We start from the raw sequence: 14,120 nt of genomic DNA on the forward strand, positions 1-14,120 counted from the left end.
GCTCTGAGCTGTAGCAACGGATGAATTGAACCCTGTGCTGTACTAACTGTTAATTTGGGACCTGAGCTGTAATAACAGGTGAATTGAGCCCTTCGCTGTAGTAACAGCTGAATTGAATCCTGAGCTGTAGAAACAATTAAATTGGGACCTGAGCTGTAGTAACAGATTAATTGAATCCTGAGCTGTAGTAACAATTAAATTGTGACCTAAACTGTAGTAACAGATTAATTCAATCCGGAGCTTTATAAACAGATGAATTGAACCCTGAACTATAGTAACAAATGAATTGAACCCTGAGCTGTAGTAACAGATGAATTGAACCCTGAGTTATAGTAACAGATGAATTGAGCCCTGTGTTGTAGTAACAGTTGAACTAGACCCTGACCTGGAGTAACTGATGAATTGCACCTTAAGCTGTAGTAACAGATGAATTGAACCCTAAGCTGTAGTAACAGATGTAATGAATCCTGAGCTGTAGTAACAGATGAATTGAACCCTGAGCTGTAGTAACAGAAGAATTGGGAGCTGAGCTGCAGAAACAGATGCATTGGGACCTGAGCTGCAGTAACAGATGAATTGAACCCTGAGCTGTAGTAAGAGATGAATTGCATCCTGAGGTATAGTAACAGATGAATTGAACCCTGAGCTGTAATAACAGATGAATTGAGCTCTGAGCTGTAGCAACAGATGAAATGAACCCTGAGCTGTAGTAACAGATGAATTGAGCTCTAAGATGTAGTAACAGATGAATTGAGCTCTGAGCTGTAGTAACAGATGAACTGAATCCTGAGCTGTAGTAACAGATGAATTGAACCCTGAGCTGTAGTAACAGATGAATTGAATCCTGAGGTATAGTAACAGATGAATTGAACCCTGAGTTGTAGTAACAGATGAATTGAATCCTGAGCTGTAGCAACAAATGAAATGAACCCTGAGCTGTAGTAACAGATGAAGTGAAACCTGAGCTGTAATAACAAATGAATTGAACTCTGAGCTGTAGTAACAGATGAGTTGAATACTGAGCTGTAGTAACAGATTAATTGAGCCCCGCGCACTAGTAATAGATGAGTTGAATACTGAGCTGTAGAAACAGATGAATTGAGCCCACGCTGTAGTAAGAGAGGAATTGAATCTTGAGCTGTAATAACAAATGAATTGAGCCCTGAGCTGTATTAACAGATGAGTTGAATCCTGAGTTATAGGAACAGATAAATTGAGCTCTGAGCTTTAGCAACAGATGCATTGAACACTGAGCTGTAGTAACAGATGAATTGAGCCCTGAGCAATAGTAACAGATGAATTGAACCATGAGCTGTCGCAACAGATGCATTGAACCCTGAGCTGTAGTAACAGATGTACTGAGCTCTGAGCTGTAGCAACAGATGGATTGAACCCTGAGCTGCAGAAACAGATGAATTTACCCCTGACCTGCAGTAATAGATGAATTGAATCCTGAGCTGTAGTAACAGATGAATTGGATCCTGAGCTGTAGTAACAGATGAATTGAACCCTGAGCTGTAGTAACAGATGAATTGAACCCTGAGCTGTAGTAACAGATGAATTGAACCCTGAGCTGTAGTAACAGAAGAATTGGGAGCTGAGCTGCAGTAACAGATGAATTGCACCCTGAGCTACAGTTATAGATGAATTAGACCCTGTGCTGTAGTAACAAATGAATTGGGATCTGAGTTGTAGTAACAGAGGTATTGAATCCTGAGCTGTACTAACAGATAAAATGAATCCTGAGCTATAGTAATAGATGGATTGAACCCTGAACTGTAGTAACAGATGAATTGATTCCTGTGCTGTAGTAACAGATGAATTGAGCTCTGAGCTGCAGTAACAGATGAATTGAATCCTGAGCTGTAGTAATAGATGAATTAAACCCTGAGCTGGAGTAACAGATGAATTGAACCCGGGATGTAGTAACAGATGAATTGAACCCTGAGCTGCAGAAACAGATTAATTGAACCCTGACCTGCAATAATAGATGAATTGAATCCTGAGCTGTAGTAACAGATGAATTGGATCCTGAGCTGTAGTAACAGATGAATCAGTCCCTGAGCTGTAGTAACAGATGAATTAGTGCCTGAGCTGTAGTAACAGATGCATTGGAACCTGAGTTTTAATAAGAGATGTATTGAATCCTGAGCTGTAGTAACAGATAAAATGAATCCTGAGCTATTGTAATAGATGGATTGAACCCTGAGCTGTAGTAACAGATGAATTGAATCCTGAGCTGTAGTAAAAGATAAATTGAATCGTGAGCTGTAGTAAGAGATGAATCCTGAGCTATTGTAATAGATGGATTGAACCCTGAGCTGTAGTAACAGATGAATTGAACCCTTAGCTGTAGTAACAGATTAATGAGGAAACGATCAATCCTAGACTGGTACAGTTGAGAACAAAAGTGAGTCAAACAATCAGGGCAGGCAGGGACAAGGTAGTACTAATAAATTAAACGGCCTTTATTTCAATGCAAGGGGCCTAACAGGGAAGGCAGATGAACTCAGGGCATGGTTAGGAACATGGGACTGGGATATCATAACAATTCCAGAAACATTAGATTACTTGCAGTGTGGAAACAGGCCCTTCGGCCCAACAAGTCCACACCGACCCGCCGAAGCGCACCCACCCAGACCCATTCCCCTACATTTACCCCTGCACCTAACACTACGGGCAATTTAGCATGGCCAATTCACCTAACCTGCATATCTTTGGACTGTGGGAGCAAACCGGAGCACCCGGAGGATCACCCACGCAGACACGGGGAGAATGTGCAAACTCCACACAGAGAACTGCCCGGAATTGAACCTGGGTCTCTGGCGCTGTGAGGCAGCAGTGCTAACCACTGTGCCACCATGCCGCCCAGGGATGGGCAGGACTGGCAGTTTAATGTTCCTGGATACAAATGCTTCAGAAAGGATGGAAAGGGAGGCAAGAGAGGAGGAGGAGTGGCATTTTTGATAAGTGATAGCATTACAGCTGTGCTGAGGGAGGATATTCCCAGAAATACATCTAGGGAAGTTATTTGGGTGGAACTGAGAAATAAAGTGATGATCACCTTATTGGGATTGTATTATAGATCCCCTAATAGTCAGAGGGAAATTGAGAAACAAACTTGTAAGGACATCTGAACTATCTGTAAGAATAATAGGGTGGTTATGGTAGGGGATTTTAACTTTCCAAACATTGACTGGGACTGCCATAGTGTTAAAGGTTTAGATGGAGAGGAATTTCTTAAGTGTGTACAAGACAATTTTCTGATTCAGTATGTGGATGTACCTATTAGAAAAGGTGCAAAACGTGACCTACTCTTGGGAAATAAGGCAGGGCAGGTGACTGAGGTGTCAGTGGGGGAGCACGTTGGGGCCAGCAACCATAATTCTATTTGTTTTAAAATAGTGATGCAAAAGGATAGACCAGATCTAAAAGTTGAAGTTCTAAATTGGACAAAGGCCAATTTCAACGGTATTAGGCAAGATCTTTCGAAACCTGATTGGAGGCAGATGTTCGCAGGTAAAGGTATGGCTGGAAAGTGGGAAGCCTTCAGAAATGAGATAACAAGAATCCAGAGAAAGTATATTCCTGTCAGGGTGAAAGGGAAGGCTGGTAGGCATTGGGAATGCTGGAAGACTGAAGAAACTGAGGGTTTGGTTAAGAAAAAGAAGGAAGCATATGTCAGGTATAGACAGGATAGATCGAGTGAATCCTCAGAAGAGTATAAAGGAAGTAGGAGTATACTTAAGAGGGAAATCAGGAGGGCAAAACTGGGACATGAGATAGCTTTGACAAATAGAATTAAGGAGAATCCTAAAGTTTTTTACAAATATATTAAGGACAAAAGGGTAACTAGGGAGAGAATAAGGCCCCTCAAAGATCAGCAAAGCGGCCTTTGTGTGGAGCCACAGAAAATGGGGGAGATACTAAATGAGTATTTTGCATCAGTATTTACTGTGGAAAAGCATATGGAAGATATAGACTGTAGGGAAATAAATGGTGAGATCCTGCAAAATGTACAAATTACAGAGAAGTGCAGGATATCTTGAAATTCATAAAGGTGGATAAATCCCCAGGACCTGATCAGGTGTACCTGAGAGCTCTGTGGGAAGCTAGAGAAGTGATTGCTGGGCCTCTTGCTAAGATATTTGTATTATCGATAGTCACAGGTGAGGTGCCGGAAGACTGGAGGTTGACTAACGTGGTGCCACTGTTTAAGCAAGGCGGTAAAGACAAACCAGGCAACTATAGATTGGTGAGCCTGACCTCAGTGGTGGGCAAGTTGTTGGAGGGAACCCTGAGGGACAGGATGTACATGTATTTGGAAAGGCAAGGACTGATTAGGGATAGTCAACATGGTTTTGTGCGTGGGAATTCATGTCTCGCAAACTTGATTGAGTTTTTTTGAAGAAGTAACAAAGAAGATTGATGAGGGCAGAGCAGTAGGTGTGATCTATATGAATTTCAGTAAGGTGTTCGACAAGGTTCCCCATGGGATACTGATTAGCATGGTTAGATCTCATGGAATACAGGGAGAACTAGCCATTTGGATACAGAACTGGCTCAAAGGTAGAAGACAGAGGGTGGTGGTGGAGGGTTGTTTTTCAGACTGGAGGCCTGTGACCAGTGGAGTGCCACAAGGATCGGTGGTGGGTCCTCTACTTTTTGTCATTTACATAAATAATTTATGCGAGCATAAGAGGTACAGTTAGTAAGTTTGCAGATGACACCAAAATTGGAGGTGTAGTGCACAGCAAAGACGGTTTCCTCAGATTACAACAGGATCTGGACCAGATGGGCCAATGGGCTGAGAAGTGGCAGATGGAGTTTAATTCAGATAAATGTGAGGTGCTGCATTTTGGGAAAGCAAATCTTAGCAGGACTTATACACTTAATGGTAAGGTCCTAGGGAGTGTTGCTGAACAAAAAGACCTTGGAGTGCAAGTTCATAGCTCCTTGAAAGTGGAGTCGCAGGTAGATAGGATAGTGAAGAAGGCATTTGGTATGCTTTCTTTTATTGGTCAGAGTATTGAGTACAGGAGTTGGGAGGTCATGTTGCAGCTGTACAGGACATTGGTTAGGCCAGTGTTGGAATATTGCGTGCAATTCTGGTCTCCTTCCTATTGGAAAGATGTTGTGAAACTTGAAAGGGTTCAGAAAAGATTTGCAAGGATGTTGCCGGGGGGGTTGGAGGATCTGAGCTACCGGGAGAGGCTGAACAGGCTGGGGCTGTTTTCCCGGGAGCATCGGAGGCTGAGGGGTGACATTATAGAGGTTTACAAAATTATGAGGGGCATGGATAGGATAAATAGACAAAGTCTTTTCCCTGGGGTCGGGGAGTACAGAACTAGAAGGCATAGGTTTAGGGTGAGAGGGGAAAGATATAAAAGAAACATAAGGGGCAATTCTTTCACGCAGAGGGTGGTACATGTATGGAATGAGTTGCCAGTGGAAGTGGTGGAGGCTGGTACAATTGCAACATTTAAGAGGCATTTGCATGGGTATATGAATAAGAAGGGTTTGGAGGGATATGGGCCGGGTGCTGGCAGGTGGGACTAGATTGGGTTGGGATATCTGGTCGGCATGGACAGGTTGGACCAAAGGGTCTGTTTCCATGCTGTACATCTCTATGACTGTATGACTCTATAATTGAATCCTGAGCTGTAGTAACAGACGAACTAGGACCTGAGCTGTTGTAACAGATGTGTTGAATCCTGAGCTGTATTAACGGATGAATTGAATCCTGATCTGTAGTAACAGATGAATTGAGACCTGAGCTGTAGTAACAGATGAATTGAACCCCAAGCTGTAGCAACAGATGAATTGAGCTTTGAGTTGTTGTAACAGATGAATTGAACCCTGAGCTGTAGTCACAGATGAATTGAATCCCGAGCTGTAATAGTAACAGATGAATTGAGCTCTGAGTTGTAGTAACAGATGAATTGAACCCTGAGCTGTAGTAACAGATGAATTGAATCCTGAGCTGTAGTAACAGATGAATTGAGCCCTGAGCTGTAGTAACAGATGAATCCTGAGCTATAGTAACAGATGAATTGAATCCTGAGCTCTAGTAACAGATGAATTGAGCTCTGAGCTGTAGTAACAAATGAATTGAATCCTGAGCTATAGTAACAGATGAATTGAATCCTGAGCTGTAGTAACAGATGATTTGAATCCTGAGCTGTAGTAACAGATGAATTGAGCCTTGAGCTGTATTAACAGATGAATTGAATCCTGAGTTGCAGTAACAGATGAATTGAGCCTTGAGCTGTAGTAACAGATGAATTGAGCCCTGAGCTGTAGTAACAGATTAATTGAATCCTGAGCTCTAGTAACAGATGAATTGAGCCCTGAGCTGTAGTAACAGATGAATTGAGCCCTGAGCTGTAGTAACAGATGAATTGAATCCTGAGCTCTAGTAACAGATGAATTGAATCCTGAGCTGTAGTAACAGATGAATTGAATCCTGAGTTCTAGTAACAGATGAATTGAGCCCTGAGCTGTAGTAACAGATGAATTGAATCCTGAGTTCTAGTAACAGATGAATTGAGCTCTGAGCTGTAGTAACAAATGAATTGAATCCTGAGCTCTAGTAACAGATGAATTGAATCCTGAGCTCTAGTAACAGATGAATTGAATCCTGAGCTCTAGTAACAGATGAATTGAGCCCTGAGCTGTAGTAACAGATGAATTGAATCCTGTGCTGTAGTAACAGATGAATTGAATCCTGAGCTGTAGTAACAGATGAATTGAATCCAGAGCTGTAGTAACAGATGAATTGAGCCCTGAGCTGTCGTAACAGATGAATTGAATCCTGAGCTGTAGTAACAGATGAATTGAGCCCTGAGCTGTAGTAACAGATGAATTGAGCCCTGAGCTGTAGTAACAGATGAATTGAGCTCTGAGCTGTAGTAACAGATGAATTGAATCCTGAGCTGTAGTAACAGATGATTTGAGCTCTGAGCTGTAGTAACAGATGAATTGAGCTCTGAGCTGTAGTAACAGATGAATTGAATCCTGGGCTGTAGTAACAGATGATTTGAGCCCTGAGCTGTAGTAACAGATGAATTGAGCTCTGAGCTGTAGTAACAGATGAATTGAATCCTGCAGCAACAGCTGGATCCTGCAGCAGGGAGGTGATGACGTCACGTTTGCTGCTTTAAAAAAATGGTGGTTGCTGTGGAGCCGGGAAACGGGAGCTTTAGAAACGGTTGGGGTTGTGCTTGGCAGCAGTAAGGACTGGGCAGCAGGTAAAGTGGCCCAGCGAGGATCAGCAGCATGTCCGGAGACTGTGTCGTGGGGGGCTTGGTGCTGAGTGAGCCAGAGGAGAAGCGCTTCTCCGACCTTTTCTCATTGACTCTCGCAGACGCCGATACCACAGGCAGAGTTGTCGCCGGAGCTAAAGTTGGCGAGTTATTCCGAGCCTCGCAGCTCCCTGCAGACACTTTGCACCAGGTAGGTAAAGGAGTTTTTGCAATCCATTCAACAACGACTCTGGTTGTTTGTTGAGTGACTACCCGCAGATTGTTTTTCTGTGGAAGTTTTTATCTGTTGCACCGCTGGAACTTTTAAAATGTGCCTTTCTCTGTTTTTTCAATACACGTCTTTACCGTGTGGGTGTTTGGGTTTTTTTCCCTTTTCAGTTTTCAAGCTGCTACGAGTTGCTCTCATCTTCACAGCTGATCTGACTGGGGGAAAATGCCTCCAGTATTTCAGTTAACTGTAAAATGAGTCTGTTTTATTTAATCATTGTGTCAATGCAATATGTGGGCGAAACCCGAAATCTCCCCCTATGATAAATTGCAGTAACGACAATCGCCACAAATCTGGCCGCTGATGTATTCATCTCGCGTATTTATGAAGGAACGTCCTCTTCCAACAGTCAGTTGTTGTCTGGGCTGAATTTCCTCATTTTTTAAAAAATCAACTAAGTTATAAATCTTAATATAACACAGTAAGTGAGGTGCTGGGCTGTGCTAAAGTCGAAAGCACTTTGCTAAGCCTTTCTCTGCTGGTTTTCAGACCTGAGCATTGTTGACACTTGCCCATTCGTAGTAGCATTTGTGAATGTACTGTGCTCCATCATTTTGATACTCCAGTGGGAACGTTAGGTGGGGAGTTTCAGACGATTTCACCCTGCCAAATGGAGGAACTATAACTCACCCAAGTCAGGAGCAATGGTCCCCTAACCTATGTTTGCAATGTTTGGCAAGGTTAATGCACTGCCCGGTTCCCTTAAGATTGTTGCACGTCCACATAAAGCAGGCATGCCTTGAGCCCGGTCTGTATTGATCCCTGGGTAACACATTCCCAATTACTAAACGGAAAGTACGTCAAACAGTGAAACCTAAAGTAAAAGGAGTGCTGGGAAAGCTCAACAGGACTGGCAGCATCTGGTGACAAACAAAAGTCATGTATTGAGTCCAACTTGAATCTTCAGAAGACAAACTCTAGTACTGAAGGACAATTGTTTTGTTGCCTTTATTTCCCTCTGCAGATGTTGCCATACCTATTTCTTTTTTCCAGAACTTTGCAATTGGGACTGAAGTAAAAACAGTGTGGTGCTAGTTTTGAGGGGCTGTTGACCAGATCCTTTGGGTGGTAGATGGTATTTGTTTACAAAGTGCTGATAAAGAAACTTGTTGCAGATCAATAGTCTTGCACATTGTAGCTGCTATTGTAACAAAGGTCCTGATGACCTGTCAGTTTGGGTTTCTGGTCAGAGATGACCCCCCCCGCCCCCCACCTGTTGTTGGTAGGTGAGGTAATAACAGTAATGCAATTTTACTTCATTTTGGAGATGGTTCATCCATCCCTTGTTTGGGAGTGTTATTACTTGACACTTCTTCTGGAGGTCAAATCTTTGTTGCATGAAGGTAAGGACTGCGTCACTGACTGAGAAATTGGAAGTGGAACTGAACACCAATATTATCATCTGTGAACATTCCAACTTCTGGAGAGATGCTCATTGATTTAAGCAGCAAAGAGGAGATCAGCCTTTGATCCTGCTCTGAGGAACGTGTTCTGGAGATGAGTTGATTAGACTCAAAGTTGCAACAATTTTCCTTTGTGCCACTGATCCTTTGTAAATCTGAAGTCAATGGCTATCAAAGACTTCTTTGTACTTCACACAAACATCCAAGGCACAATCCTCTTCTCTGGAATGCAGCTAATGCATTCATGGGTGGATCAAACCTTTACTGGTACCTGAAGCCAGATGGTCCTGGCAAAAAATAAGTGAGCATTGGTGAGGAATTATGATTGGATAGCACTATTGATTAATGCTTTCCAACAGATTCCTGGTGATTGAAAATAGGCTGCAAAAGTAGTTTCTGGCCGGATTAGATTTGACCTGAACTTAATGGGTCAATTTTCTGTGGTAGCTTCCTAACATTTTGCTGAAGGCCTGGATCTGTTTGGCTAGAGTTGGAACAAGGAATTTGAGTCAAATTTTTTGTGTCCAGAATCCCTTACCACTTCTTGGTGTCAGGTTTTTTTTGATATTGGTTCATGGGATGTGAATGTTATTGACTGGGCCAGCATTTATTAACCAATCCTAGTTGTCCTTGAGGAGAAAGTGAGTCACCTTCTTGAATTGTTCGGGTGAAAGTTCAAATGTTTTTGACCTGGCAACAGTGAACCAGAATGGCATTATATTTTCAAGTCTGGATGTTGAGCAGCTTGAAGGGGAACTTGCTAGTGGTACTGTGCCCATGTATCTGCTGCTCTTGTCCTTCTAGATGATAGTCTTTGTGGTTTTAGCAAGTGCTGTCCTTGGTAAATTTCTGCAGTACTTGGTGTAAATGATGCACACTCATGCAATGAAGCATCAGCGTTGGAGGAAGTGGATGTTTATTTGTGAATATGTTGCCAGTCAAACAGACTGCTTTGTCCTGGATGGTGTCATGCTTCTTGAGTGATGGTGGAGCTGCACTCCATGGCACTCCTGTGCTTAGTAGATCGTGGACAGGTTTTTGGGAGTAATGAGGTGAGTTGTTCACTGTAGGATTCCTAGTCTCTGACCCGACTTCCAGCCATGATATTTGTATAGAATCCCTACAGTATGGAAGCAAGCCATTCAGCCCATTGAGTCCACATCATCCCATCTCGACCTACACCCCCATTCCTGTAATCCTGTATTTCCCATGGCTAATCCACCTAACGTGCATATCCCTGGACACTATGGGCCATTTCCTATGGCCAATTCACCTAGCCTGCGCTTCTTGTGGGAGGAAATTAGAGCACCCAGAGGAAACCCACAGAGACAGAGGGAGAATGTGTAAACTCCACACACAGTCACCCTCGGCTGGAATCAAACCCGGGTCCCTGGTTATGGGAGGCAGCAGTGCTGCCACTGAGCCACCACACCACCCACAATGGCTAGTCCAATTCAGTTTTTGGTCAATGGTAACCCCTAGGATGTTGATAGTGGGTAATTCAGAATTACGATGAATGGCATTGAATGTCAAGGGGTGATGGTTAGATTCTCTTATTGGAAATGGTTATTGCCTGACTTTTTTTTTGTGTTAGAATTGGTGCTTGCCATGTGTCAACCCAAATCTGGATATTGTCATGGTTTTGCTGCAAATGGATGTGGACATTTTTAGTATCCGAGGAGTTGTGAATGGTAGTGAACATCCCCACTTCTGATCTTAAGATGGAAGAAATTAATTAGGAGACACATCAGAAAATAATTGGGAAGCAATGGGTTGGTTGCTTAGTACAAACAGCATTTGTAATTTCCATGCCATCTTACAAAACTTTGAAATCATTATATTGTAAGACATACTAAAATTAAATACATGAATAACTTGGCAAGCCCTTTTTGATAGACAATTAAATTGTAACAATAGAGCGAGGTTAATATGAATTCATATTCTCCCAGTGACCATACATATTGGTCCAGGTCATGCAAACGAACCAAGTAGTTGAGATTGAGGTCTCTGTAACTTCTGCAACTTTATGAAGATAATGTGTAGAACAGTTGACCATTCTGAATGATCATTCATCCAACTCCAGTGTCTTGTATTTGCAGCATCAGGCCAGTGGCTGATAGTTATACAGCATGGAAACAGATTCCTCAGTCCATGCCAACCATGTTCCCAAACTAAACTAGTCCCACCTACCTGCACTTGGCCATATCCCTCCCAACCTTTCCTATTTATATACTTATCCAAATGTCTTTTGAACACTGTAATTGTACCTGCGCCCACCACTTCCACTGGCAGTTCATTCCACATGCTAATCAGTCTGTGTTTTATGAAAAAACAATTGCCCCCTTATCTATTTTAAATCTTTCTCCTCTCACTTTAAAAATATGCCCTCTAGTTTTGAAGTCTTTCACCCGAGGGGAAAAGAACCTTGTCATTCATCTCATCCATGTCCCTCATGATTTTGTAAACCTCAACCTCCTAAGCTCCAGTGAAAAAGTCCCAGTCTTTCCAGTCTTCTTTTGATATTTCATACCCTCCATTCCCAGCAACATCCTGTAATTCTTTTCTGCACCCTCTCCAGTTTAATAATATCCTTCCAATAACAGGGGGACTAGAAATGCTTAGTATTCTGAAGGGGGCCTCACCAACGTCCAGTAAATCATCAACTTGACATCCAAACTTCGTTGCTCAAAGGTCTGAGCAATGAAGGCAAGCATGCTAACCAACCTGTCTACCTGTGACACAAACTTCAAAGAATTATGTACTTGTGATAACTTGGTGAGAATAACTAGGTGTTTGGGGAGTTTATTTTCATATCATCCCTATAATGCGAATAGTTGGCAACACAAGACTGCCAGGGGAATCATCTTGTGTCCTGATTAGACTGGTGCTGGAAAAGCACAGCAGGTCAGGCAGCATCTGAGGAGCAGGAAAATCAATGTTTCGGGCAAAAGCTTTTCATCTGATTCCTGATGAAGGAAATTTTATCGAAACATCGAATTTCCTGCTCCTCGGATGCTGCCTGATCTGCTGTGCAATTCCCACACCACTCAATCTTGACTCAAATCTCCAGCATCCGTAGTACCCACTTCTACCTTTCATCTAGTGTCCCCTCAAGTGTGAAAAGGTGCACTGTATTCATCCCTGATAGACAGTGGGGGAGCTAATGTGGTGCAGTAGGTCATGTCCCTGCCTCTGACCCAGAAGTTTTAGATTTAATTCCTGTTCCAGAACTTGGCGGGTATGTTTCTAATGTGACTAAACAGGTTCATTATCAAGCTGCATGTCCTTCCTGTATACCATGACAGACAAGAAGAGCAGGAGAGTTTCCTGCTCAGCCTTGCTTGATCCAGACTGGCATTCTGGTAACAGGAGAACAACCTCTGGAAACCGACACTAGTACATGCTTTGTCCATCTCTTCCAGCACTAGGTGTGGGAACCAAGAAGAAGGTGGCAGCAAGGTCTTGTTGTACAAATCAAACTTTGTTTTAAATTTTAAAATAGCTCCATAAAGCGTATAAAAAGACTTGATCTGAATTGAATTTATATTTATAGTATTTAGCAAGATGACTAATGAATGTAAAACAGGAAATAATGCTGCTCAACTGGAAGGACAACTCAAAATAAATTGCAACACTCAGCAGGTCTGACAGCCTCTCTTTGAGAGAGGAAGGTGCGGTTATTTTAGGTTCATGAACCTGCTTTGGAGAGGGTGAAGATTTACCAGGATGCTGCCTAATCTGGAGGGTTTTAATAATGACGAGAGGTTGGACAAACTGTAATTGATGGAGGCTGATGGGCTACCTGATAGACATCTGCAAAATTGGGAGGCATAGATTGGGTGGATCATCAGGTCCACACTGCCACTCCAAAGACCAACCCACCCTGATCCATCTCCCTATCCTATAACCCAGCACTTCCCATGGTTAATCCACCTAGTCTGCACATCCATGGGCACTGTGGATAACTGAGCATGGCCAATCCACCTAACTTGCACATCTTTGGACTGAGAGATCACTGGAGTAACCTGAGGAAACCCATACAGACACAGGGAGAATGTGCAAACCTCACACAGATGATTGCCGAAGGTGGGGAGGCTGGGGGGGAGGTGAGTCAAACCAAGGTCTCTGGCACTTGAGGCAGCAGTGCTAACCACTATCCCACCATGCTGCTGTGTGGCTGAATTCCCATTTAATTCCCTAACACTAATGAGATGAGTGTTTTACATAATCAACAATGCTTTCATGGTCATCTTTGGACTGGCTATGAATTTCTGCTATTTTACTTGAATTCAAATTCTGCCAGCTGTTGTGGGTAGGAATTGACCCTCTCTCCACAGATTATTAGTCAAAAATTTCAGATTCCTGGATCCAGCAACACTATCACTATACCACTTCCTCCCCTGTCATCTTTTTAATTTTAATTAATTCTACAAAGTAACTGTATCTCATCGTGGAAACATAGTTATTCATTGTTCATTGCTATTTTTCAGTTCAAGCAATTGCAATAGAAAAATGAAATTGGAAAAGAATTTCCATGTAATGTCACTTAAATAGAGATGCACATGTTGCTGCCTATAATGTTCCTGGTTTACCATATGCATTAGACATTCAACCTTTTAAATTAGAATCATATAATTTACAGCACAGAATATGGTCCTTTAGCCTAGCTTACCTATGCTGGCTCTGTGGTAGAGCTACGAAATTAATCCTCATCCTTTGTCCCTTCCTCGTGGATCTGCAACTTTTTCTTCAAGTGTATATTCAATTTCCTTTTTGGAATTTATTATGGAATCATTACACTTTTTGAGGAAATGCAGAACACACTGTATAGATAGGTTTTTCTGCTTTTTTTTTCTGTTCTTTTGTAAGATAGGAGTATCACTGGCTGGGATAGCATTTATTGCCCATTGGGAGGGCGGTGTGAGCTATCTACTTGAAGTGCTATTGGTGTATGTAGACCCTCCCTGACACCACAGAGGGAGTTCCATGGTTTTAACCCAGCGACACTGAAGATATATAGTGTGTATTAGTTTTGTTAAAGTTTCTATATATGGTGATCAGGAGGATCAGTGACTTTGAAGAGAGCTTACAGATGGTAATGTTCCATCTATCTGCTGTCTTCTCCGTCTAGATTATAGTAGTCATGGGTTTAAAAGGTGCTGTCTAAAGAGCCTTGGCAGATTT

The 14,120-nt window shown here is 42.5% G+C and overlaps 1 protein-coding gene across 6 annotated transcripts in view; it reads left to right on the plus strand.

Annotated features, from left to right (window-relative positions):
- The first annotated feature begins 7,194 nt into the window (after window positions 1–7,194).
- The window catches only part of reps2 (RALBP1 associated Eps domain containing 2), a 213,418-nt gene continuing 206,492 nt past the window's right edge, over window positions 7,195–14,120 (plus strand). For 5 of the 6 annotated variants that reach the window (XR_015758764.1, XM_087992410.1, XM_087992409.1 and 2 more), the window contains exon 1: window positions 7,195–7,455. Coding sequence is in view for 4 of the 6 variants with exons in the window: in XM_087992410.1 (XP_087848536.1) it covers window positions 7,279–7,455 (177 nt within the window). In the remaining 2 variants the exon portion in view is untranslated. The remainder of the gene's footprint in view (window positions 7,456–14,120) is intronic. The other variant, XM_087992411.1, reaches the window with a different exon arrangement.

The sequence above is a fragment of the Chiloscyllium plagiosum genome, unplaced genomic scaffold (genome assembly GCF_037043375.1).
Source record: "Chiloscyllium plagiosum isolate Xiang-an unplaced genomic scaffold, Cpla_swu_hap1 HiC_scaffold_12, whole genome shotgun sequence".
Lineage (NCBI taxonomy): Eukaryota > Metazoa > Chordata > Chondrichthyes > Orectolobiformes > Hemiscylliidae > Chiloscyllium > Chiloscyllium plagiosum.